Below are 27,994 nucleotides of genomic sequence, written 5' to 3'. Positions count from 1 at the left end.
AATCGAGCATTTGCAGTGCTTTCTGGCTTTACTGTCTGAGTTGCAGTCAGTGTTGACAGAGGCAGTATGAGACGCAACTGTGCTCGGATCGTGCAAGCATGTGGATATTTGGAGGAAAAGAGAGTTTGACAGCTTACTCACAGAAACGGTAAGATACATGTGACAGCTCCAGATATCTCTTACAGTCCAGGCATGACTTATTGCAGTGGTTTTATAAGGCTTCACTTGAGTGTAGAGTGTAAATAATTGTCCGTGAAGCTAAGGATGTTGCTTTACCCTTGGGGAAAAGAAATATATGGCTGTACAATGCACAAGAAAAGTTAAGATACTTTAGGATTGTGCAAATGTAGAACTTTCAGATTTATATAAACTTATAGGTAATCACAAAATACATTGTAAGTTCCCATAGGGCATATCATAGAAGAGTGTTTATTGCAATAAGGCATATGCAGAGAAACCATTGGTGGGCACAGACACTTTAAAAGGTCTTCTTTTAAAACTGTGTCTCTTTCTAAATAGGGTTTTGTATACATATCATTGAGGATTAATGCAAGTTGGAGGAAGGTCACACCCCACGCTGGCGTGTCGCCTGCTTCTACTGTTGCACTTCTAAGTAGCATATGAATAGAACAGAGTAGAATGGAATAGTGTCGTTGTGATTATCTCCTCTAATGTGAAACACGGCAGATGGTCGATGAGTCCTTGGTCAACATCAGGGAGCCTGCAGTCAGTCAACATGGTGTTAAAAGTAAATGACACTTGACTGTAAAGATGGACAATATTGCAGTGACTTCAGTGGAAGCTGATGGCGCTTCCTGGCATTATCTTCTGATACAGCAGCTTGTAAAAGAAGGAGCCCTACTAAAGGGGATGTCTGCTTAAAGGGAGACAATAAATTATGAGCAACCAAAAACAAATCTGAATTATACATTATGAAAAAAAATAAAACACTCTACTTGTAAGGTTGTGCTTCATAGTGACTTTCCAAATGCTGTAACAGAGGTATACATATACAAGCCTGCTTGAGAATTTTCCTAGCAGGCTGGCTGTGTTGACAAGTATTTGTCATTTTCTCTCAGAATTTGCATTTTTCCTGGGTGATTTCCATTCACTTTGACATGCACATTAGCAGTCATAAGAAACCCTCTTCAGACTGCAGGACATGCTTTCCTTGAAGGAATTATTTTATGTTGCCTTACTACATACTACATACTACATACTCATCTCACTGATTTTAATCAAATCTGCTCTTATGTCGTCAGGACAGGCTGCATCCTACTCTGCTTTGAGCCTTTCCATCTTTAATTATCATTTGAAGGCAGAATCTTCAGCAATACCATTACTCTCTCAGCTTAGCGGTACCAAGCTGCACCCTCACACCCAAGACGTCAATCTTAGACCTTCTCCTTGCTTGATGTTTCAATACCTCAGAACATTTCCTGGAGTCTGAATGTGCATTTGGCCGTGGGAAACTTTCACACCCGCAGCGCCAGTGTCCCAGTGTGTCTGTGACTGAAACAGCCTACTCTTGCTGGCCAGCTATCAGTTTATTAATAGGCCTTTTGGCTGCTACTTTGGTCCCAGCCCCCAACTTGCTTTCTTGTTTCATAACACAAACAAGCCAACAAGCACCCCCTTCCTCCTCCTTCTTCTCTCCAAGTGTTGTGAAAAAAAAATGGGAAAAAAAAACAGAAAAAGTGCTTATTTTAGACTTAGTGGCAGATAACTGAAACGTAAGGTTGCAGGCTGTGTGTAAACAATAGGTGCAATGATTTCCTATTATTTTGCATGACAAGAAATGGTGATGAATTGAGGAATAATTAATAATTAATTGCAGTTGTTGAAATTGTGGAAGTTGTTTCCTTTTAGCTACAAAAATCTTACTTGTCAGTCTTTTATGAGATTCATGGCTGCTTTGGTGAATGGGAGCTGTCTTGGTGAAAAGTTTGAATGTGTGGGATACAGAGGGGAAGACATAGTTTGTTTATTCTCATGGGGGAAATAAGGAAGGGCCAGTAAAAAGAATGAGAAAAAAAAATGGTGAAAGCTCTGGTGGTGAACATGGTGTCAGACTGACCAGATGAGAACTGTGTCATGGTGTGCTGGCTCCCATACTGGCTGATAGGTAAACTGCATTGTTACTTTGCCTTCGGTGTTCACTGGCTACAGGCTGTTTGGTGGGAGAGAGCTTGCGCGTAGCAGTACAAAAAAAAATAATAATAATTGCAGTGAGATGGGGGGCTGCGTCTGATCTGTGTTCTGGACCACCCATGCTTATTTTACAGTTCCTGAGACAAAAAAAGAAAAAGAAAAAAAAAAACTATAAAGAAATACAGAACAAAAAAGGCACCAAGTGGCATAGCTCCAAGCTGGAGGAGCTATTTTTAGGTCGTGCAATGGGAACATAACCAAGTCCATAATCAGTCATACATGACAGCTCAGTTGCTGTAAATCCCGGTGTTGCTGGCTCTTATAAGTGATTTACAGGATCACACAGTGTTAGGAGACCTCTCTCCACAGAATGTACAACCAGAAACACTGGACACTGGGGTAAGGAGACGCATCCGTCATGGTGGAAAATATACACAGAGCTTTAAAAAAAAGCAAACAATACATGTTGTCTAGACCAATTCACATTTATTTGAAGTTTGCACGCTAGATTGCATAAGTATAAGTGCAGTGCATCCTCTCAGTCAACCTCTGTCTATAGATTCAAGTACCCTGTTTGACCTGTTACTGAACCTCCTTATGGTCATTGTATAATGTTATCCTGTGTGTTGACTAGTGTTCTCCCTATCCAGCAAACTTTGTTAGGGCCCAGATTATATTTGGATTCCATTTCAAAGCAGTTGAAGCCTGCTATAGTTCGCTGTTAGTTAACACTCAAGTATTGCGTTGTTTGTTTCTTCACACTGTTCAGTAGCTTACTGTAATAAAGGACCACGCACTCTTGCGGTACTCTTACATTGGCCCCAACATTAACTACCTCGTGTCATTTGGTTTCCTAAATATGTTGACAAATCTACTGAGATTTGGCAACCAACTCATTTTAACTCTCCGGATTGAGTTGCATCAACTTCCCCTGTCCACTATATTTCTCCCAGGTCCTCTGAGAGGAGAGGAGGAGAGAAATTATTTTAACCAGTACATTTCTGCTGGTTTTCAGACAGGTTGCCAGGTGCCATCAGGATGGAGGGGCTGAAAATAGTGATTACATGTTTCCCACCCCCGTTCTCTAATGTTGACTACCAATTAGCCAACACTTTGTGTATCCTAGTTCATTTCAACCACACTGACACCTCAAGATCAAAAGATCAAGTCAGTCTAAACTCACAGATTATTGGGCTGTTTGTCTGCAGCATGGTGGGACAACATTCAAGATTCAAGAATCATTTATTGTCGTGTGTGTGTGTGTGTGTGTGTGTGTGTGTGTGTGTGTGTATAATATATATATAAACCTGTACAATAATCACTGTAAAATAAAATAAATAAAAATTGAGCTGTACAGATATATACAACATGACAAAAATGTTAACACAATTACTATGTTCATGTTGAAATGTCCCTTTCATGTCCCTTTGTGTGCATTTAACAATGGCTTATTTTTAACCGATTGGGCTCTTCAGAAGTAGAGAGGGTAGAGGAAGTGGTTGCAGGATGACAGTGCAAGATAATGCCATCCTCCTCAGCCTTCATCCTTCCTCCGCCTTCTCTCATATGCGTTTGCTTCTGTGCAGTTCCCCCGTTGGAATACAAATAGGAATAATGTGTGAGTAGATGGACACAGGCATGCACCAGGGGAGACACGCAGTCTCAAGAGAGTTACATGTGGATGGAACTCTGACACGCTGACCTATAAGACAGTCAAAACTAGAGCAGCTTATTGGAGGGAACATGAAAAAACAGAATGAGTTATTTGCGTGTTTTGATGGTCATTATTGATGAGCCTATATAGGACATATCCAAAGTAAATTGAATGCTGTTCATGTACATTTTGGAGTTCATGCATTGGCTTATTCTCTTATGAAAGCTAAGACTTTGAAGTTTCTATCTAAAGTCAGAATCACTCTAAGGGCTATTGTTCATGAGTAATCAAAGCTGGCACACAGTAGAAGTTGTTGGAGTCCCCTGAATTTTTTGTTTTGAAAAAATGTGTTGGTTTAATCCTACAATGACTTTTATCAATGAAATCAAAAGAAAATTACATGCAGCATTTACTCAAATACCACTTGTATACAGAGCTCTGATTGGTTCAGAAAACTTCTTCGGTCCCATATGTGACCCAGTGGAATGTTAAAGGGTTAAAAATAATAACTACTCGTCATAGGATGTCTGAACTCACTCTACTGCACACTCACAGCCACAATGAAAATAAATGGGTCCTTATCTAAAACGGTATATCTTGAAAGGGGGTGTCGTCAAGGCTGTACTCTGATACCTACATTCTTTGCTCTTTTTATACAGCCATTAACACAGGCCATAAGAGAGGATAAGGATATAACTGGTATATTGATTGGAAACGCTCAACACAAAATCTACTTGTATGCAGATGATATTTTAATGACTCTAAATAACCCTGAAACAAGTCCTGCTAAAGTATTGTGTCTACTTAAATAATTGGGTGCATACTTGGGCTACAAACTAAATTTACACAAAACCCAGACTGTGAACTTGGGGCTACCTAAAAACATTTATAGAGCTTGTAAATTCAATCTGAGTGGTGATGTAATTAAATATCTTGGAGTGTACATACCGAAAGATTTGACCACTATTTATGATCATAATTATAGTCCCATAACAGCCAACATCAAATCACATCTAAGTCACTGGTCATTATTACCGACAAATTCGTACAACATAATTAAGATGAATGTACTGTGCAGGCTCCTACTCCTCTTTCAGACATTGCCCATCAATGTACCTCCAAAACAATTTCAGGAATGGAATAGGATGATATTTATATTTATTTGGGCTGGAAAGAAACCATGGATTAGACTTCGAACACTACAGCTGGTGAGTTGGCAAGGGTGGGTTGGGCCTACCTTGCTTAGAAGATTACTGCAAAGCAGCACAGTTATGCATCCTGGTCAACTGGTGTGATCCAAACCTAGATGCAAAATGGAAAGAAATAAAACAAAACTTAATAAGTATACCTCTACCATCTATATTGGGAGACAATACTATCCAGAAAAAATATTTAGATAAGTCTATTAGTTGGATTGTAACCCCTCTAAATATCTGGCACAAAAAACTCAAAGACCCAACATTTGAAAGAAATGCATGAATATCGTGATGGTTAGCATTTGACACAGATTTCACACTGGCCAAACTGGACAGCAGATTTAAATACTGGATAAATTGGGGTGTTACCTCATGCTGTAAGATGTCTACCAACTCAGGCTTTAACTCATTTGAACAACTTAGGAAAAAACATGACTTGGAGAAACAGGATCTATTTATAGATATTCACACGATTCATGTACGGGAAACCCAATCAAAAAACTGATGTCCAGGATTTGGATAGATGGATAGAGGTCTCTCCACAATGTAAATCAAATCCAAGTGAGATACAGTTAACAGAAGATGACTGGTTAAATATTTGTAAAACATCATCCACCACCTCTAAGCTCAGATTTATGGAGGGAATTCACCTGGAAAAACGCAAGATTTTTAATAACTCCAAAATTAAAAGTTCACAGACCGACAATAAACCATGAACAATGTTGGAGAGGGTGTGGTTACGTAGTTGCTGGCCATTTTCACATATTTTGGGAATATCCTAATATCTCTTCATATTGGGCAGATGGAATAGCAGTAATCAGATCAATATTTAACCTGCAAACCAGTCTGAATTTCAGTGTAATGTATTTAGGAAACATCCAAAATGAGGTAAATAAACAAGACAGATACTAGCTAGCAACAAACAAATAAATAGGAAATGGCTGAGTAATGAGTGTCCAACAATTTCAGATTGGATAAAAATAGTTGAAGAAATTCATAGCATGGAAAGGAGAACATTTTCCCTAACACATAAGACTGGAGAAGTTATTTGGGTCAGAGGTGATCCCAACACTGAATATCTGTTTTGATTGGAGAACTATATGTTTTTTGTTTTGTAGTACACATTGAATATTCGGTATACCTTTCTATCCACAAAAGGACACTGGAATGTTTTTTTTTCTTTCTTTTTTTGTTTGTTTTGTTTTGTTGTTCTGTGTGGAGAGATATCTTCCGTTCTTTTCTCACTTTCTCTTTCCACAGTTCATTTGGCAAAAAGCTGCTGTTGCTTTATATATATATCTATATATCTTTTTCTGGGCAAGAGGGATATGGAAAATATATGGAGATCTTTCATTTCACAGTAGATGACCCTCTCTGATGTACATGTTCTATGTATGTATTTTTTGTTGTTGTTTTACTTGAAAAACAATAAAAACAAAGTTAATATAATAATAATATCTACTATGCTGTTTAAAATACAGCATATAGTGTATCAGTACTGAATGATAATTTTGCACAGGGCAGAAAAGAAAAAGTTCTTGTTTAGCTACTTTAAGAAATGCAACAAACAAGTGACAGTCACATAGACATGAACTGAATTAACTTTTACGCACTGGGTTAAACTACCTTTTATTCAGTATTGGGAAAATAAAATTTAATTATTATGTACATTATATTGTTCCTTATCATTTGCTTGATGCTTTTGCAGATAGTTAGTTTTGCAGATAAAACTTTAAATATAAGGGTTTAACACCCATGTATCTGTATATTTAAGTAAGTAATATATGCTGTATCTTATAGCATATAGTTTAAAGAGATGAACATATAGAGAATTAACCACTGACAATTGTGTGTTGTATGTGTTACAGCTTGTAAATGAAGGTTTATCATTCTTGGTCATGTCTGAAGGAATGTTCTTTCCTTCTGGTTCTCTCATCTGCTGCATGGCACTTCCTAATTGTTCCTTTGGGTTGTGTTTGTTTTAGTTGATACTTGAAGATTTAATTAGTCACATTTCTCTTGTGTTGCTTTCAACTGTTCTGTTATATGCCTTTGTTATGGCAGTGTGGCTGGATCATGTCAAGTTAATTGCAATGCTTTGCCAAAAATGTATATTGTAAAATTGCAATACTGTAATATTGCAAAATGTATATTTTCCTGCAGCTCATATCAAGGTTCTTCTGAAAATATCAATACATGCCGTACCAGTAAAACTGGAACAAACAAGACTTTTTAGATTACTTATAACTCAAGCAGTAATGACCTCTGGGTCGTGAAAAAACCCAGATTGACGTCACCGCAGCATCTGCAGTCCATTTCACTGGATGTGAGGGCCAATAAACCTAATTTGGTTTACCAAAACAACAATGTTTGGATTCCCTATCGTTCTAACTGATGACCCCATGAGAGAATTGACTACAAAAATACATACATCTCATACAAACTGCCGACTCTTTCAGAGGACAAGCAATAACAAGATGAAGGCTGTATTCTTGTCCATATGAAAATGTAGATTTTCCGATTAGCTTTTTATCCATAGCTGTAATATTTTTCTATGGTAAAAGTAAAGATACTCTTGGCTTCAGCATTGTCCCTTAGCAGAAATACCTTTTTTAGACTTTAGGCTACAACTGATCACTAACATAATTTTTTTTTCAGTCATTCATTGATGGAGTGGATTAGTTTTCTCAGGAACAGGGTCATCGCTTTGTTGAAAGCTTCACTTGTGTTTCAGCTTCAGCTTTGAAATACACTGCTTCACATAATTGTCAAGCAATCCTTGATACATTTCATTGTTGAAAGGACTGTAGTCAGAAAGTCGAATTTTGAGCATAGCTCGACCTTACCTCTGTACGTAAACACACTGAATGAGCGCAAGCTTGCCAGTCCCTAAAGGACCAAAACTGCCCCACAAGTGTACCTATCACATCAGCCCTGACAGTAAACCTACTGACATGAGAAGTCAATAACACTGACTGTCTTGTGAGAAAGCAGTGTACTTAGAAACATAACACCCACCTAGACTAGGTAAGGCACCCCCACTTCATAACAATGACAGGCCTTGATGTCAGCAGCAGCCATCCCCAGCAGGATGCAGCCTGTCACAGACACACACATAAAAACACTAGATCCCAAACTGATCAAGTATCTGTGTGACGATCCCTGAACCCATATGATTTTATGGTTGTTAGTGGGGACACTACCAGACACTACAGGACACCCTCAGAAAGCCCTTGTCCATTCTCTGATGAGTCGCAACTGTTTTGAAGGCACAAGGGAGACCTACACAATATTAAGAAGTTGACCATAATGTTATGCCTGATCTGTGTAAAAGGTCTGCTATTTGTATCTCTGACGTCCTTTTCTTTTTCCTGACACACCAAACTTCCAAAGCAGATCAAATATGTATGATCTCCCTCTGACGCATGGACTCTGACACTCTCAATGCTGAATGTGCTGAAGTAGTCAGTCCTGTATAAATTGGCAGCCATTCCACAATCTAGAGTACTTGCAGATGATTTTCCACACCGAGGAACAATTTAGTTGGAAATAATTTGGAGATTTTTTTTAACTACTGCCACATTTAGAGACATTAAGGACCTTTTTTGCCCCTGAGGCCTTTCTGGGTGGTGTTTTCATATTCTCCCTGTCTCTGCATTGATTTTCTCCAGGTACTCTGGTTTCCTCCCACAGACATGCTTGGTAGGTTACTTGATGATTCTAAAATGACCCTAGGTGTGAATGTGAGTGTGAATGGTTGTTTTGTCTGTGTGTTAGCCATGTGATAGGCTGGTGACCTGTCCAGGGTGTTATGATATAACAGGGTGTCGCCCGATGACAGCTGGGATAGGCTCCAGCAACCCCGCGACCCTAGTAAGGATGTGATAGTAGAAGATGAGATGAGACACCACACACAGAACAATCGGCAGGATATACATTTTATGGCCCATCTTTATCTATAGACAGAAATAGGTGTTTTCTTGTTGAATGATTCCTCTTTCACATTGAAAATACCAGGTTGACACAGGATTTTCAGACCCGCCTTTAGTGTGCTTTAGTGTGCTTTCACATCGCCAGCAGTCCTAGGTCTGACCTCCCGTTTTGAGAGCTGCGTCTCTGTTTTTTTCCACCCCCATCGTGTAAACAATGTCATCATTAAACATTTAAGTACACTACACTGCGAGGTAAACAATGGACAGCATTATGTTTTTTTTTTTTTAAAGCAGTTCAGTTTTGTTGAAGACCTGAAGAATGGGCCAATAAAACCCCCACTCTTTCAAAAGGCTGCTGATATTTGAACAAATCACTGTGTCCCGCACAGTGCCCCACATCTGCCGCAGAATCTCCTATTCTCCACAGATACAGAGAAGCTTGCAGATTTTACAGTCTTGCCAGTGCGCTGCCATGGTCGAAAAAAAAGTGTGCCATATCACTTTACAAGTTGTATTTAAACACAGTCACACATGCATTCCCTGATCAGTGCAATTTCCCAAAAATTATGTTGGGTAATTCACCTATGCGCTCCCATTAACGATCATGAAATAACACATTTGATTTGTGTAATTGAAAAATTGGACAAAAAGCGGTGTCTTATGGGAGTAGACCGAAACTTTGCTCTGTTTTATAGTGACACAGTATGACAGACCATCCAGTGACAAAATCAGAATGTGGTTGGCAGGTAGCCGAGTCGATTAAAATCCTGAGTCAGTTGATCCAGGTCAAATACGAAAAACCCGGGTCAACGAGGGTCGATTTTTTCGTCTGCTGTGAAAGGGGCTTTAGTCAGCAATTTCTATGGGATGGGACTTTTAATGTTCAAGGATATAGTGAGCCAGGCTTTAAAATAACTAGTACCAAGAAGAAAAGACTTTAAAAAAATAAATCATCTAAATATGCTCTAGTTCATCCCTAAAATTGTTCACATAAGTGCATATTTTTTTTGCTTCAATGATTTAAAACAGAGTTCCACTGCAGGAAATATGAGCTTTTTTTCCCGAGCAGTTACCTCAAATGACCGGAATGCGGTGAGGTTTCGAAACACGCTGTGCTGCCTCTTTCACTTTTCCCCCTACTTGAAAGTGTTCAAAGTGTTGAATGTTCTGCTGATAAAATCACACCGCTTCTCTCACCAACACATATTGTACTTTGCATCTGACTTCGAAATGGAAATTACACAGCCTTGGATGCTGTCCAGGCAGCATTCTGGGAAATATAGGAGGTCATAATCGATCTAGAGGGAGAGGCTGATTGGAGAAAAGTGTGCTTTCATCAGATCATGATTTGATTAAAATTCAAACACATGACCATCCACACATCCAAACAAGGCATTCATTTGAAAGTGGTAGTATGATAGTCTGGTCCCCAGGTAGACCTAGTTCGGGTTATTAGACCATCATCATATTAAAAAGTGGATGGAGACAGGAAATTTTTTGAGACTTCTATGTGCCGCCAAGATTTTTATGCTTCTGATGTCTGGGTCGTGGCTTCTGCAGTCATCCACGTGCAAGGTCAGAAGTTTAGGAGAGATGCCTGCAGCGCTCCTGTGGAAACTGATCTGGGGAGCTCTGTGGCCATGAGTTCAGAGCACTTGACTTCCACAGACCAGAGCAGTGTCCCCTGGCAGATGAGTGCAGGAGCATAAATGTAGCTACAATTGCCTTAAAGTCAGGCAACCATCCTCAACATAAACCTGCTTAGAGTTTGTATGCAAACTGTAGCTGGTTGATGTGTTTTCACCACCTGCCAAATCTGAATAATGACTTTATTACTGCTGTTTATGTTCCTCAAGAAAAGCAGACATTGCTGACATTGCTCTTTGTCTGTGCTTTAATTAAAACATTACAGAGCAGTGATACTGAAATTCTTGAAAATACATGATAATGCAGAACTCTGGCCAAAGTAAAATTGTAAAGTTATTGTTTTATCAAGACACTTCATCATCAATACTTATCTCAAAATTCTTTATATTTTTCTCCCACATTGTTGTCTGTTAGGCCATGTTCTACATCCCAGCAAGACCATACTGTACTGAGAGAGGGTACAATTATTAGAGCCACTTTTTCTTCACTTTGAATCTCAAGATTCAAGATCACTTTATTGATCCCTGCAGGGAAATTGTTTTGTCCAAGAATCTCAAGATAACAGAGAATATAAATGTGACCAGACATAGACATAAGAGTCAGGGGGAAAAAATAGATAAAAAATAAAACAATCTTAATAATAGTGTAAGAATAAGGTAGTTTAGTTACTAAAAATATACTGAAAATATACAGTCCAATCTACAATCACAGTCATGAGATATATACAGTAGACATTTTTAAAGTGTCTCAGTCTGGAACCAAAGTGTCACAGTGTTTGTTAAATACAATATCTATAAAGTGTCTTATATATAGATGCAGATGCGCAACAGAAAATGGAATCACCCAAGCCATTAACTGTTAACCTGCTAACAGTTAGCATTGTGTATTCTGATGGCTGTGGCTCATTGGCAGATTTTATCCTATACACTTTCTAGGACTTTTTTACTTTTTTTTTTGTCTTCATTCTTGAGCCAATCAAATAAAATAGAATACAAAGATGTATTATGTGCAAACAATAATCTTCAGTGCCCTTTTCATTAAATAGAGATTTTGAATTCACTAATTTTGTCACTATTTCCACATACTTCATATATATGTGGAGTGCGGTTAAGTCCACTAACAGGAAACAGATTCATGGTCTGTGATTACTGCATACAAAAGACTTGCGATAAAAACACCAGAAACCTTGAGCTCTTCAGTTGCCAGGATACAGCCATTACAGATTCTGACGATGAGTTTCTGATGAATAACACATTAATATTTTGTAAGAGTTAAGTTTCCAACAGCTGATGAGTTTTTGTTATTGTGTTAATGTGATTGTGAGTTTCCTACATGTGTGGCACTCGTGGTTTCGTATTGTTTTTACAGCTGTTAACAGACAGGAAAATCATGCATTCCAGTTTGACAATGACTACTCTCAGACCCTCTAAACATCACGCTGGAGAAAGAGATCAGGGCTCCTTTAAAGGAATACAGAGCTATTGGAAGAATGATCAACTAACGGGATCGCACAACGTTTTATTTGGTAGATCTCTGGCTTTGCTGCTATGAATACATAAACAGACGCTATGTTAAATTATAATGAAGTAAATTATAATCAACTAAACATGACTGCACTGGATTTAAAAAATATATCCAAACAATACTGAAAGTCTGTATTGGTTGGTACAGGATTCATCATTATTGTACCACTTTTATCCCCAATGCTATGATTACCATGATACCACAGACTATATTAAATGATGTATTAAAAGATTGTATTTAAAGACTGACATCTGATTCCTGAAGAGCAAATTTAAAGCCTGGCGTGGTTCTGGCATTGTCAGTATCTGAGTCTAACTCACGGCCCAAAAATGTGCAAAGAGATGTAGTTGAGGCTGGCAGGTGATTCCTAAGAGTTTAAGCAGACACACCCTTAATTATGTGCAAATATAGCCTTTGACACAATTTAGATTGAGAGAACATTTCTGTAGAACATTTGAGCTGCATGGTGGTAATATTCTAAATTGGGTAATACAATAACTTTCTCTTTAATCTGTGAGCTTTGTTTGACCGAATGAACTAAGAGGGAATAAAATTAACCTCTTTAAAGAATGCTTTTGGTGGAGTTACGGAAATAGTTTGGAACATATATATATATATATATATATATATATTCCAAAAAAAAAAACTTGGCATCCACATCATCTTCAACTGATTTGTTCTACCAATTTCTGTTGAAATGTTGGATATTTGAACAAGGAGGTCTACATGAATTTAGTGTTCTTGTTGTGACCTTCCAAAGCTGAATTGTCCAACAAGACAATGTCACACAATGAGAGACAGAGTGACCAAGATAAATATTGACATTTGACAGTAAAGAAGAGAAGCCAGAGGGATGTTAGTAGGAAGAGACTATCAAATAGTGACTACGAGAGGAAGAAGAAGTGACGTAGTGTAGATATGTGTGTCTGAATGAGTTTATTTGACCCATGTTTAAACAGAGAACTTCTTCATATACACCCAAATACCAGCAAAAACAAATATGTACAAAAAAATGTAGTTGCTGTAAAGCGTGTTTATTTAAAGACATTTGAACTATTTACAAGTTATATTTCTTTTATTTCTACTCTTTCTGGATTTTCCTCACCTAATATGGACAGCTTTTTTGTCTGGAACACCTCCATTAAAAATTAGAGGTGATGACCCTGGAGAAGATAAAGGACAAAATGATGGGGGCAGAGGAAATGACAAATACAACAGCCTGACAGTTTGTTACCATAGAATGAAGCCAAACTAATCAAGCTTCTTGGCTACAAGTCACAGATAGATTGTGCACATTGTGTTTATTGGTGACAATGGCACATGGCGAGCACTGCCAAGGTATTATATTATGTGAGCTTGTGTTTCCGTGGGCTAACAATGTCGTTATTATGTACAATACATTTCTTGAGGCAATTGTGTACATAACAGATAGAAAGGCATTCAGCGTTATGTTCTTGATGGAGAGAGTTGTACTGGGTGTCATTGTGCATGCTGTTGTTGTCACTGACGGAAACCCAAAATGCAGAATAAAAGAAGTAAAAAAGAAGTAAAAGATGTAGGTCACAATGTAGTTTGAAATCCAAGGACAAGCTGTCTTCTCATTTGTTGAATGAAAGAAATTTAAGGATCAAATTATTGGGCTTGAAGAAGGCAGAGTAGAGGAAGAAAATAGTTGATATGGTTGTGTGGCATCTCGTTCCATAAAGTCCAAGTAAAATAGCAGCAATGCAAATGCGAATTTTATAATGTCCTAGCTTATTAATACACTTTTGACATTTTCTTGATGTTTTTTTAAATGCTCTTGCTTGATCAGGAGCTACTAAGAGTAACAACAGGGGTCATTTTTTTATTTCTGTCTGTTGCTTTAAATAAATTAAATTGTGCATTAAAGTATCTCTTCTGCAGTGGTAAATTATGATATAACTTGTAATTACTGTGCAGTTTTGGTTGAAAAAAAGCACAGTTTAAGGGTACTCTCAAACAATCCAAACAAATTTCCTGTGTAAACATTCAAGGGTATTAGGTATTAGTCAGGCCCTGTGTATCTCCATAGAAATAAAGATCAGAACAGAAACAGCAAGCAAATAAATGTTAATTTTGAGAGGAAATTGCCCCAAAAGATGAAAATCTTTTGATTCTATATTTTATTTAAGTTGGTAATTGTTGTATAATGGCAATATTAAACTTGAGGGTGTGCTTAAACATATTATTGGCACTTCAGCAACGCTACCAGACCGAGGCGCTTGCCAGTAATGACGTTTAAGCACACCCTCTCATGTAATATTGCTTAAGTAAAAAATATTTTGCAATAAATCAACTCTTAAGAGTAAAATTTATCCAAAAAGTTACTCAAGTAAATGTAACTAGTTACTACCACCTCTACCTTAACTAGCTAGCGTGACTAACTAAACTGACATTATCTATTTGTCTGTCCTCTTTTAGCTAAACATGATCTACATTTAACAGCATTACTCAACTCACACGGTTTGTTTGGAAATAATGTCTAATGTATTTTGCCTCTTTGCTGGTTTGCTGAACATGTTTACAGAAGCAGATCTGAATCAAACCAAAGATCCTCAGATTTAAACCAAAGATTTAAATATTTTTTAAACCGTCTCTGTCAGAAGTTTAGGCCTTTTTAAGCCTTTTTGGCTTTGTGGTCATAGTTAAAATAATCAGAAACTTTAGCCCTAGCTAGCACTTTTCCAGTATCACAAAAAGTGAATGCCGACGGTCCCTTATAACTGATACATACATTTTAAATTTTATAACACTCAGAAGTCATTTACAACACATATTTTAATAATTGCTTTTGTGTTTTGTTGTGTACAACCTCTGCACCAACTCCCTCTGGTGATAAGATGTTACGTAAAGTCACTGAACAGTATTAAATTAAGCTTAAAATGCTCTTGATACATAATTTATTGAAATTCTCTGTGTCTGTTAAATCTGGGCTTTTTTCTTTACCCATTTAAAAGTCGAAAAAGACCAAACAAAGGATGAAGAATAGTGATTCATGATTTTCAAAGAACTCGTTCCAAAAACAACCCAAATTTATTCGTACTTTATTTCTTTATGTTTCTGACTCACAACTGTCAAAATTGCATTATTACTATGGCCTGGAAGGAGTTTCTGGGCTTTACTACTTTTATCATGTTTCAAATATTCCATTTACATGACTTAATTGGAACCAAATATTCATACTACAGAGTCATTTTAGCTTGTCTTTAAGGGTAACATATTTGAAATCAACCAAGCAAATGTAATCTGAACCAAGCAATCTGAAATTTCAGTGTGAAATAGTAGTTGCTGTTAAAACCGTCATGTAAACGCCCAATTGAACACCTATTTATTGCCTGTATTTACTTTTTTTCACTGGCCGGCTCATTAATGATGAATAAGCTAAGAGAACATGCTGCCCTTTTGCCCAAAAACAATAATAAACACACATCTGTTTCTTTGACCCTGAGTGGACAGGGGAGAGGAATGACTGCTGGAGCATGAACTTCCTGTTCTGATGGATGAGAAAATACACATACTTTAAATAAACATACATGAACGTGCTACTAAACCATACGTTCACACAGGAGCGCTTGAGTTCAAATAACAACAGTTGGGGTGAAATATACATGAATGTTACCTTGTTATTGCAAATGACATCTTCTTCACGTGTAGTTATACACAGTTAGCATAAAAATGCTACTGACTTTGCTCTTCTTTCCCTCTTAGAGTAATGTGGAGGACCCTAACACTCTCACTGCTAGTTGTACTGTCTCTGGGCACAGAGGTGAGTAGCAGTCTAGTAGCATCAAACGGAGTGGGAGTACAAAGTAATTTTGTGTTTTTGCCATGTTAAAAGCTTGGAATGCAAAATGTGTTTGATGTTGTGCATGGTTTATATGTAATTCCAATTTATCACGTAATGAGGACACCTTTGACACAACCTTTCATTTGATTTATTACAAACCATTTAATTAATTCAGACAATGTGCATTGACATTAACATTTTTTATCTTTGCATATTTATAATATCTCTGATATACTGTATTTTTGAATGACTATATTGCGCAGGTGTCCCAGTCTCAGGATGTGGAGTCCATGGTAACAGATGAAAAGCCAGTGTATGAACTGCAGGAGAATTTCAGTGAAACAGCCATGGGGCTTGGAAACGCAAGACGCCAGATCTTGGCTGCACAGTTTGAATGCTATCTCAAGATAATCCATGATCCTCCAACAGCAGAAGGTGATAAAATTCTGCTCATTGTTATTTCTTTTCACAGTTCAGCTCATAACAGACGTCCAGCCGTGGCTTACGTCTTCTTAATAGTATTAACATAGTCAAAGAGTTTTATTGAAATCACTCATTATGCAAACGTGTCACTGTCTACAAACAAAAATACATTCATTGCACTTAGATTACCTCACTATTAATCGGGTGACTATAAACCATGAACACAGGCAGACTGATGAGGCCATGACCACAGACCAGTAATATGCGACTCTGCACATCAGAAACTCAAAGATGGTGGAGACACTCACATGATATTATCGTAAATTTATAATATAGAGTATATAAGGGACAATTTGATCCAAACAGCTGCATCTTCTCATTATGTCTTGGAACTTGTTACATTAAATTAGCTGGCCGTTAGACTGTTAGGTTGCCTCGGTGGCTTGTCGATGCCAAACAGTGGCCTGCACCAGTGTTGTCAGAAATTACAGCTAATGTCACCACTTGAATGATAAACATTTTGTGTCCATGATTTACTATGTCACAAAGACCACCTTACAAGTCCCATTTGCACAAAGCATCAGTGTAGTGTGGTAATAAATTAAAGATTGTTCGGAGCTTGAAGACACTGGCTAATTTTTCTTGGCAAGCAATTTCATCAAAAAACTCAGTTTTACAGTGCTGCCTAATTAAGGTGTGTACACCGAGTACTTTTTGACTGTAGAATAAGGGGCCGTTATTGCCACATGAGGCTGTTCTCACTGACCTCGCCAGTGCAGTAGCAAAAGGATCAGGAAATAGCTTATTACCTGCCATGATATATCATATCGGTATACCCAAGCACATCATCTCTGTGCCCCAGCACATTGTCAGCATGTCTCAGCATATGATAAGCCACTTTTTGATCTCGGCGTCTCTCCACCATTGGATGCCTTTCAGCCTCAAGGGGCAATAAGAAGCAATCTACAATATGGTGAAGAGACTGGCTATTTTTCAAGAAAAGCACTCCCTGTTACAGGTCTGCACATATTGTCTGAACTTTTTGATGAAAAAATAACATACATCTCATTAAATAATAAATTTGTGGATATAATTAAATAACACACAGCAAGACACAATATTGGTTGTCCCACCCATTAACAGTTTCCAGCACACTTAAAGAGAGAGAGAGAGAGAGAGAGGGGAAGTGAGTCTGAAAGAAAGGAAACTTGCCCTTTGTCTCTTTGCCCAGCGCCTGTTACTCCTATTTAGTATTTCACTGCCTTTGAAATGTTTTTTGTGCTTTGTTTCCCAACATGCCTCTGTGCAACCTGGCATCGCCAGGTTTCCGTCCATTGTTGACAAGCTTTGTGTGGCCCAACTGTGCTTAGTCACATAGTTTATTTGAGTTAGATAAACTATTTATGTTGAACAGGTGATTTATATGATTCATCCTGTCAGAAGGTTGATTAAAAACGTAAAATGTTATTCTGAAATGAGACAGACTCATTGTGCATCAGTTTATGTATTTGCCGATAATGTCGAAAGTGTTGAAGTTGTTGAAAGTGTTGAAGCTTTCCACCTGTGTAAAATTGTAGGAAGCTATTTATATAAATGCTCAACTTGGTGCTGCTTATTTCATTTAAAAAGACAAAGTATGAGTTTTTGCACTGGGAGGACTCATAATTAAAATCAGTTTTGTCCCTGGTCTAATTCACTGATCAGGCACAACATTATGACCAACTTCCCATTATTGTGTCTCCATTATACCTCCAAAATAGTTCTGACTCAATACAGAATGGAGAGAATAGAGAACGGGACTTTATAGGTTGATGGGGATGGTCCTTTGTGGATCAGGCTTGTTCCAGTGCATGCCGCATATTCTTGATCAGAGTTGTTCCTAAAGCCTTTTTGTGTGTCAGCGCTTGTGTCAGGCTGCATCCTGCTGGAGATGGCTGCAGTCATCAGGTAGTGTCATTGCTATAGGGTGGTGGTGCCTGGTCTGATCTGGTCTAGGTGGGTGCTACTAGTCTAAGTAACATCCACATGAGTGCCAGGTCCAAAGGTTTTCCAGCAGAACATTGTATTGTCACAAGAAGGTCAATATCATATACTTCTCCTGTCAGTGGTTATAATGTTACGCCTGATCCGTGTATCTGCAAGTTTAATGTTTCTACTGCCCTCTGCAGGCACTCATTGTAACCGTACGTGGGATGGCTGGCTGTGCTGGGGCGATACAGCTCCAGGGACTGTCATGCAGATGTGTCCTGAATACTTTTACGACTTTGACCCTACTGGTAAGGCCTAACTAGCTACATACGTTTATAGACACAAGTCTTTACCATGAGTGTCTAATGTTTCCCCTTTTGTTTGTATTGATTTATAAGATGCTTCTTTTAAAATTCACAATGAACTGTACAATGTCTTTAACAGAGAAGGTTACCAAAGTGTGTAATCCCGATGGCCAGTGGTTCCACCACCCAGAGAGCAACAGAGTTTGGTCTAACTACACCCAGTGTCAGGACTATACTAAAAATAAACTCAAGGTAAAACATCATGCGGCAAAATCACTGAGATACTCTGTTTATTGTAGATACGTCAAGCGGAGTGCTCTCAGGAAACAGATGCATTTTTTTAAAAGGAAGACAAGATTACACAATGAGAGGTTTTTCTCACCTTTTAACTGTGATATTTCTTTAAGAGCGGCCTACACAGTCGTGAGCATTTATACTTGCGAGACACAGAGAAGAACATGCATTTCAGACCTACTACCAGACATGTAGTTAAATTTCTGTGGAGGTAAACAAGGCTATAGGGTAGTGTATGGATTGCAGATCCAACACAGAAGCACAAATCTAGCTTAAGGATTTCAGGAGTCATTTGCAGATGTGTAAAATGTACTTCAGTACACACTGGATATTTACTTGACATTATGTCTTTGGGTCATTCATAAACCAATAGAAACAGAAAACTCTCTCTTTTTTTCTTCATTTTACTGCTGTCTTACCCAAAGGTCACCAAGTGTCTTGCATTCTCCCAAAAATGAGCCACAGATGTGTTGCAGGCCAAAATAGCCTATATAGGGTCAAAGGTCAACATGTGCTTAAAGTCACACACTTTGATCCACCTATTAGTTTATCCCTGTGATTGAGTTGTAATACATACTATCCTCACTATGTTAGGCTAATCCAAGAGCAATGTTCAAAATACTGCTGCAAATTTACTGCATTTCTGTGTGTTAATTGGTTGTCTGGCAGGTTTTTGTTTTTTGCCAAAAAGGGCTGTAGATAATCCTATTTAGAGAAGCTGAAGTTAACTAATGGCGTAACGTAAAGTCCTTTGCACTTAACATCTAAGAAGTAAAGCTGTGACTCAGTGATTTAAATGTGAATGTGCCCTTTTTGATACTGACCTCTAGTTCTTGATGTCAGATTGTGTTAACCAGCTGGATGTCTACAAGCACACTCTTTGCTGACCTAAAGAGACAATTTGTCCAAGAATAGTCCCTGTTAGTGGTGTGGCAAAGCATTCGACCTGGCAAAAAATATTCCTCTTGTGTTGTGATGACTGAGGAGGTGGACTTTTAATGAATCTCAACTTTTTGCTGTGACCTTTGGCCAACAATCATTATTTTCTTGAGTGCATCTTAATTCCCAGCCATTCAGGAATTACTTCAAGTCCAGAAAAAATGTATTATCCTTACAGTCTCATTTGATTTACTCTGTGCTGCAAAAAGGCAACCAGGCTTTTCATATGTTGTTTATAGACTCTGCCTTCCTGTACTGGTTTAAATATTGATTTCAAAATGAAATGATCCTTAACTTATTTATAATAATGAAATGCTTTTTCCTATAGTTTGCCCTCAGTCTCTACTACTTAGCTATGGTGGGTCATGGTCTCTCCATTGTCTCCTTAATTATCTGTCTGATCATCTTCTCCTATTTCAAGTAAGTCATTTGAGAATTTTCCTCCCTGTAGATATTCAGTATGAATAAATATGAGCTATTGAATGACATAGTATTAGCCATCAAGGCGTGAAGTAATCCTAACTGATATGATTTCTCTGTCCTCTCCATCTCTTGCTGTATCTTTCAGGAGTCTTAGCTGCCAGAGAATTTCTCTCCACAAGAACATGTTTCTCTCCTTCATCTTGAACTCCATTGTTACCATAATGTGGCTATCGTTCACCTTCAATAACCAGGCCATAAATGCCAGCAACCCTGTGAGCCACTGAATTATACTTCATCTCAATGTTGCCTATTTTTTCCCATGATGAAAAATACTACTTGACAAAAATTAATTAATTACTTCAGATTTCCTGTCTTATCAGGTGAGCTGTAAATTCCTGACTGTGCTGAATCAATATACGGTCATATCCAACTACTTCTGGATGCTGTGTGAAGGGATCTACCTCCACACTCTGATCATAGTGGCCGTCTTTGTTGGGGAGCAGCAGCTCTTCTGGTACTACATCCTGGGATGGGGTGAGTCTAGAGGCTCCGACAATGTTATTGCCATTACAGGCTGATTTCTCGTTGTAGTTTCACGTTTTCATATCAGTTTCTTCCACTTGTAGTGCATGCGAGGATGTGCTACAAATGCATTCAATAAAGAGCTTTTCTAACAATGTAACCCTCATACAAATGTGAAGTAATTCCGTTACAGCTGCAGTTTGTGATTTATGCTCTGATTATGTGCTCACCGGAGTCTAGTAAGACATCTGCACTATCTCAAAATGTCCGATAAGTAGGACTCCAAGTGATAAGTCAACAGACTCTGTTTTAAAGTCCTTGGCAGTGCCAGAGCATTTATTTACGTATTCCACTGGATGTACGAAAGCATTTTGAGACTTCTCAAGAAGTCTCAAAAAGTGTATCTGTTGCACTGACAGCATAACTTTTCAAGCATAATTCAACACAAAAAAACTTAGTGGCTGGAAGTACCTGTGTTCAGACAAGTGGGCTATTCATGTTTTCTGTAGAGCTGCATTTGCAAGCACTTATGTATTAGTAATGGATTATTCTATGTCCCTCTAAGGCTCACATCTTTTTATAGCTGTACCGTACAGCCTTCCTGTAATGAGCACGGAACCATTTCAAATGATGCTGCTGGTACAGAAGCTGAAAACGTGACTTCGCCTTTTCTTGGACTCAAAATCACATAGTGGTTTCTTTCACGCTTTCTTTCATAGTAGGAGATCAGTACAGTTGTTGTAAGGGTACATTAAATATTAACGAACAGGAGCAGACTTGGTTTTACAGCGCCATAATAACAGGAAGGAACCTTATTGGTTTTACTCTGTACAAAACTGTAGGTGAAAGAGGCAACAGTTTACCATTTTATGAAGAATACAGCCTCCCGTCTGTTAGCATAGTTTGCCATTGTCTATATCATTGCAGCTTTCAAATAGAGCTAATAAGCTTGTGATTACAACATGGAGAAACCAGTTACCATACCAGTTACCATATAATATATATTGTGTTCGTTTGTCAGCTTTGATGGTGCCATTAGTCTGATTCTTTTTACGTCTGAATTCTCCTTGCTAACAAAGTAAAAGGTTTAATAACTTTAAAGTCAAATGTTAAAATAATTACAAATGTTTTATGTGTTTTTCATCACACATTTATGCTGTTTTTTCTGTATCAAAAGGTTTTCCCATTGTTCCTGCCATCACTTACGCTGTGGCTCGCGGGCTCTACTTTAACGACAAGTAAGATCTTGCACCTTTAGAGTTGTTCATTTCTCTCAAGTATGAAAGTCCACATCGTGACGAGGAATGCTACAGCATACAGTTTACTTGGTTGCTTCCCTTTTTCTCTGTAGCCAACCCTCAGCTTGGTGCATTATGCCCCTTAGTGCTCACAGGAATGGTGCCAGGATTTTGTGTTTATGTGCGTTTCAGGTGTTGGATCAGCTCACACACTCACCTGCTCTACATCATTCATGGTCCCATTCAAGCTGCGCTGCTGGTGAGTAGTTATTAAAAGTGTGTTTTCTAAACCTATCAGATATACTGTAAATGTGATCAAAACAGAGCCTCACAACAAGATTTTTAAACATTAGGTGATGGCTTATTGTGCACCAGTGCACTATGAGACACGTGACCAGTATACAGCGTTTGACTTTAAGTGATTATGATTGTGTAAACTGTTGTCAGGGGATTGACTTTTTCTCTGTCATAGGTCTTCAACAGGGGGCACAACAGGCCCTGCACGGGGTCACAAAATCTTTCGTTGATCAGACATTTTTAATATATTTTTTACATTTTCCCCCACAAATTTAAATTTCTTTAAATATACATTAACATGAATCCAACATATTTTAGTAAAGGGACAAGGGACAGCTTAATAATGAATGCAAAATGATAATAATGTGTATTTATAAATAGCACTAGGTTGAGTTTAATATAGAACACATATAATAGATATGGAGTCCCTACTTAATCTCTCCTTCAGCTCGGGGTCCTTGGCCTGAAAAACATTGAAGATCCCTGCTCTATGTAATTGTCATGCCGACTAACAGGAAAAGTGATTCCAGAAAGACTTTCTCTGACTGCTTATTTGACAGTATGGCCATGGTACCACCAACAGGCCATTCATTGTAATTCTTTCAACAGTATGCAAAGGTGCACCTTCCCCTCAAGCTTTCAGATGTATGCTTATGTGAAATTGTTTCCTCCTTTTGCATAATTATCCACCCATTCTGGTTTTGTCTACTCATCTCTCCAGGTGAACTTTTTCTTTCTCCTGAATATTGTCCGAGTTCTGATCACTAAGCTGAAGGAGACTCACTGTGCTGAGTCCACAGCCTACATGAAAGCAGTCAGAGCCACCCTCATCCTCATCCCTCTGCTGGGAGTCCAGTTCATCCTTATCCCCTGGACACCAGAAGGACGCATCAGCCGGGCCATATATGATTTCTTCATGAACATATTCTCCCACTTCCAGGTACAGTCAGGTACAGGTGCCGTGTTGGAGTTTGGTCACAAAGCTGTTGCTAACCTTTCACACAGACAAAAAATTCATGGATGTATTTAAAAAAAAAAAAAAATTAATAGTGATTAACTAGAGAACAGAGAGCGCATTCAGCAACACTTGAACGCTTTTTGCCCTTGAAACTTAGTTAACAAGCACTAATGCTGTGTGGAGCTAGAGAAAAAGAAACCATGTTTGATCTGCTCCATGTTTTTTCGAATACGACAGAGTGGGTCTATTGATTATTCACATTTATTATTTACAGGATTATCTCACTGGCATCTGTGTCTGTATTAATAATTGATCTTTGCTTTACAGGGACTCTTGGTGGCAATAATCTTCTGTTTCTGCAATGCAGAGGTATGTTGAAGTCATTTTGAAGACAATATAAACTGCTGCTAATAATAATAAGATGATGCATATAAGCAATAGACATGGATTTGAACTATGCTCTTGTTTTAGGTTGTCATAAAATCTCAATGTTACTCGAGATCAGGTCTCAGAATGGTCACTGAATGCAGCCACAGAAAATGATCCAGGGGATGTAAATTAGCTTGAATTACCTTCCATTCATACTATAAGTATACCACCCAACGAATCAGTAATGTTACATTATTGTTCATTGTAAATTCAAAATACTGTACAATCTCAGCTTTATTTAATGTTATGTACTGCACTGAATGTGTTCTGAGACCTATACATGGCCTGTGTTAAGAGCACATGCGGTTAATCTCTTACCATACTATGGCCACAAGCAGCATTTTTTATTACCAATCAACCACTAACTATAATTATTTGATAAAGCCCAATAAGAAGATTATTGATTTTTTTTCTCAAGAATCATATATGCTATGAAACTGAAAATATCTCGTAGAACCTGTTCAGCCTGGTATTAATCCAATATCCAACAAGTGGTCAGCCTAAAGCACAGGTGTGAACGCACCTGAGACTTAAGAAGTGGCTACTTGTGGATGTACCACCTACTCAACACACAACCACTATTATTATGAATGATAAGCAGAAAAGACAAAAGCTTCACATGTTTAATGAGTAATCTTAAAGCTATGAGGCTCATTTAAATAAGATGAGTAAAATGGTGGTGACTTTATGCTGGGTCTTCAATTTCCTGTTCTATGGAGAACTGAGGCAATTTAAGGTAATGCGAAGTCTAACCAGTGCCATTTACACTTATCGGCCATAACATTAAAAAAAGTGACAGGAGAACTGAGTAACATTGACTATCTTGTGACAATACAATGTTCTGTTGGGAAACCTGTGGACCTGGCATTCATGTGGATGTTACTTAGGCATGAACCACCCTCTTAGACCAGACCAGGCACCCCCACCCCATAGCAATGACACTCCTTGATGGCAGCAGCCAAATCACACTGCAGAGGAAGTGGGCTCAGTGGAAGTCAGACCGAGTCAAGATCGTCTGTGTTGAAACGCCGATCAGCCTCAACCAGTTTAACTACCACACTAACTCCTTCATCACCGAAACCAGCCGCAGCACCACCAGCTTAGAAGACACGGCATCTGGGCCTCCTCAGGAGGATGCAGACTGACATAGGCACATACACAAAAACTGTTTCGGAACAACTCAAAAAACTTGAAGAACAGCACAAGGTGTTGACCTGGCCCAGATCCCAGACTGATCAAGCATCCATGGGATGATCCACCGATCCCCCCCAATCCCCAGAGGGCCCATGTATTTTCTCTGATGAGTCACAACATATCTGTATGTCTGATCTGTGGAGTTCCAAGCTACATCTGCTGTCATGGTCTCATTAACCTGCCCAGTCTTCATGGCCTCCTGGAGTTGTCCACTCCTACCTGGATGAAAAATTCTCCAACCTGCCAATGATTCTTCTTTTACCCTCAAGCTGTCACAAAAGATCATCTTGTATTATTAGATTCTACATGTTTCCTTCAGTCCAATATATGTATCTATGGCAAGTTTGTTCTTGTTTCTCCTGTTCTTCTTTTCTCTCTATCTTCTCTGTTTCTACCTGGCTGGCCTTCAGCAGATGGGTCCCTCCATATGAGCTGGGTTCTACTCAAGGTTTCTTCCTGTTAAAAGGGAGGTTTTTCTTGCCACTGTCGCCCTCAGGCCTGGAGGGCCTGGAGGTTTCAGGACGCGCTTTGTAAAGCATCTTCAGACAATTTGTATTGTTATTGATGCTATATAAATTCAATAGAATTGAGTTGCTTTGAACATTTGTGGAGGCACAAGGGCTATACAATATTAGGAAGGTGGTCATAATGTTATGCCTGTATAAATTCGATGTAAAGTCAGACATATATGAGTTTGCATACATATAAACTATTCTGTACATATATGAAATATTTAAAAGTCTATTTTAATTCCCAATGATTATCACTGTTGGTGTGCAGGCCCAAACCGCCGTGAGGAGGAAGTGGGCTCAGTGGAAGTCAGCCTGGGGCAAGACTGGCTGGGGTGAAACACCGATCACCCACAACCACTACCACACAAACTCCTCCATCACTGAAACCAGCCGCGCCACCATCAGTTTAGAGGACCCAGCGTCTGGGAGTCCTTTCCAGCGAAAAGGAAGCAGCCACTTGATGTCCATGGTGCCACAGAAAGCCAACGGGCAGGACAAGAGCAGGAAGGTGAGCACCAATGGAGAAGTGGACATGCTCAACATGCTGGAGACCACCAACATCTGAGAGCGTGATGCTCAGAGGTGCTGGTTGTTCTGCCAAACACACACATATAGACACAATCATGCAGACGAAAAAGAGAAAGGTTAACTGATTGGGCTTTTATTTATGTACATAATGCTTGAAGAGCACTTAAAGCATGTTTTACATACATATACAGTATATACACAGGCACGCAAGTCTAGTTTTTGTACTAGGAGAACTGATGAAAAATAATCTGTTCTTTTGCATCACTTAAGTCAACTTACATTTTTCATATATTCTGTGTTTTATATATAAAGTAAATATTAGGTGCAAATCCCAAACCTGACATTTTGATATCATGCATACAGAAGCATATATTTGTGTAATCTGTTGCCTTAATGGAGTCTCTGAATGCTTCACCCATGTACCACTGTGACCAATGAATGTCATGCCCACTTATGTGACTGCACTGGGTCTCTTACATCTTCGTATTTAAAAAAGAAAGGTTTATCATCAGTGGTGTGAATAAAGAATGTAAGCCAAAAGTTTTTCACAGAATACATTTCACACCCTGAGAGATTACTTGAGCTACAGAAACAGGATGTATTTATTCAAAGAGTAAGTATAAAATGGCCAAAGGGATGCAATACATTTAACCATAAAAACACATTTTTGGTATAGACACTGCTGCTCCTGCTGCAGGCCACGAAGATTAATTGAACAGAAAATATAATGTTTAAGTTTGGTTGTAAATCAAATTTGGGGGTCAAAAAAAAAGTTTAAGATTTTACATGCGTACTTCTTCAGCAAAATCTGTCCTTTGGAAAGAAGCAATGCTGAAATGAAGACATATTTTTATTTGATGTAGTGGAGCTATGTCTTTACTAGTAAATGTAATGTGAACAGATACAAGTTTTTCAAGACTGAACTGATTGTTTTGCAGAAAGTCAAAGAAGAAATATCTGCTACCTGACAGTTAAACATTCATGTAGAGCAGAGTTAAGCTCATTTCAAAGGCATGCGTGCAGATTCAGAAAAACTCTGATGTGTGAAATTGTGAATGTGGGGAGCATGTGCACAGGAGGTTTATTGTGCACAGGAGATATTTAGGCGCTTCAGTTTATCACTGTCTTCATTTTGTATCATGCCTTCTATTTCATTGTATTGTAATACAACAGACAATTGTATCTTCAGACAAACCAAGACGATGTAGTGTATAAACTGTTGTATAAACTGAATTTATTGTTTGTTTGTTTTTTACTCTCTTATTAAGACCCTTCTGTTAGCATGAAAGTGAGACAATTTAAAAAAGGATGACCGGTGTCTTTATGGTGTCTTTATTGTTCCAGTGTTCTTTGTTATTGCAGTTATTTTATTATTTCTAATGGATTTTTATTGTTGTAACAAAATGTTTATTTTCCAAATGCACAAATATAATTTACTGCCATTTCACAAAAATAGAATTGAGTCGTCTTTTTCCGTTGCATGTGTACTGTGCTGTATGTACTCGGGAAGGCTACCATAGCAGCAGCCATAGCAGCAGCTTTTCAGTTTCTACTGGATTACTGGGCGAGTCTTATTTTTTTGAAAGTGAGTTGGTGTGAGTTGGCAGTTTTTGTATTTTTTGATGTTATTCCAGGATGCATCCACACACTGCATTCTTGGAATGCAAATGTTCCAGTGTGGATATAGCGGGGTACACTGATGCATGTCTAATAAAACACCACTGTGGGAATAAAAACAGCGGAGTATGAGACTGCTTCATGAAGGAGCAGTGATTTATGCTGCACAGGGATCACTTCCTACACATTTCGGCCAACGCTAAGCAATAGAGAAACAGCTTTTGTGAAAATAATTGAAAAGAAATTTGAGAAACATTCCAGTAAAACATCAAAAGAAATGTTCAAGTCAAGCATGTAACACATATTTATATTTTAAATACTGCTGTTTATGTGTGGAAATAAAGCAGTTTGAATAGAATTCTGTGGCACCTGCTTATTTTTGAAATAATTTTATCTATACAATAGATGGTTTAGTAGTATTTCCTCTGCCATTTT

At 38.3% G+C, this 27,994-nt stretch overlaps 1 protein-coding gene across 1 annotated transcript; it reads left to right on the top strand.

Moving 5' to 3' along the window:
• Positions 1-6: 6 nt before the first annotated feature.
• Positions 7-27,917, top strand: calcrl2 (calcitonin receptor-like 2). Its single transcript, XM_047601533.1, has 13 exons — positions 7-148; positions 15,834-15,891; positions 16,176-16,347; positions 18,504-18,611; positions 18,748-18,860; positions 20,170-20,261; positions 20,410-20,536; positions 20,645-20,798; positions 21,964-22,024; positions 22,217-22,283; positions 23,043-23,261; positions 23,607-23,648; positions 25,683-27,917. Exons 1-13 carry the CDS (start codon positions 99-101, stop codon positions 25,977-25,979), a joined length of 1,560 nt encoding a protein of 519 aa, XP_047457489.1. The 5' UTR covers positions 7-98; the 3' UTR covers positions 25,980-27,917.
• The last annotated feature ends 77 nt before the right edge of the window (positions 27,918-27,994 follow it).

This window comes from Mugil cephalus, chromosome 1 (genome assembly GCF_022458985.1).
Source record: "Mugil cephalus isolate CIBA_MC_2020 chromosome 1, CIBA_Mcephalus_1.1, whole genome shotgun sequence".
In the NCBI taxonomy this organism is placed as follows: Eukaryota; Metazoa; Chordata; class Actinopteri; order Mugiliformes; family Mugilidae; genus Mugil; species Mugil cephalus.
The sequence above is the reverse complement of the archived record's forward strand: the minus strand, read 5'-3'. Positions and strand labels throughout refer to the sequence as shown.

What these genes read in the sequence shown, in the direction of transcription:
- calcrl2 (XM_047601533.1), top strand. Translation starts at nt 99, where the DNA reads ATGTGGATATTTGGAGGAAAAGAGAGTTTGACAGCTTACTCACAGAAA. An exon ending in GTACTACATCCTGGGATGGG is followed by an intron (nt 20,799 to 21,963) that starts GTGAGTCTAGAG and finishes CTGTATCAAAAG; the next exon opens with GTTTTCCCATTGTTCCTGCC. An exon ending in GGGCTCTACTTTAACGACAA is followed by an intron (nt 22,025 to 22,216) that starts GTAAGATCTTGC and finishes TGTGCGTTTCAG; the next exon opens with GTGTTGGATCAGCTCACACA.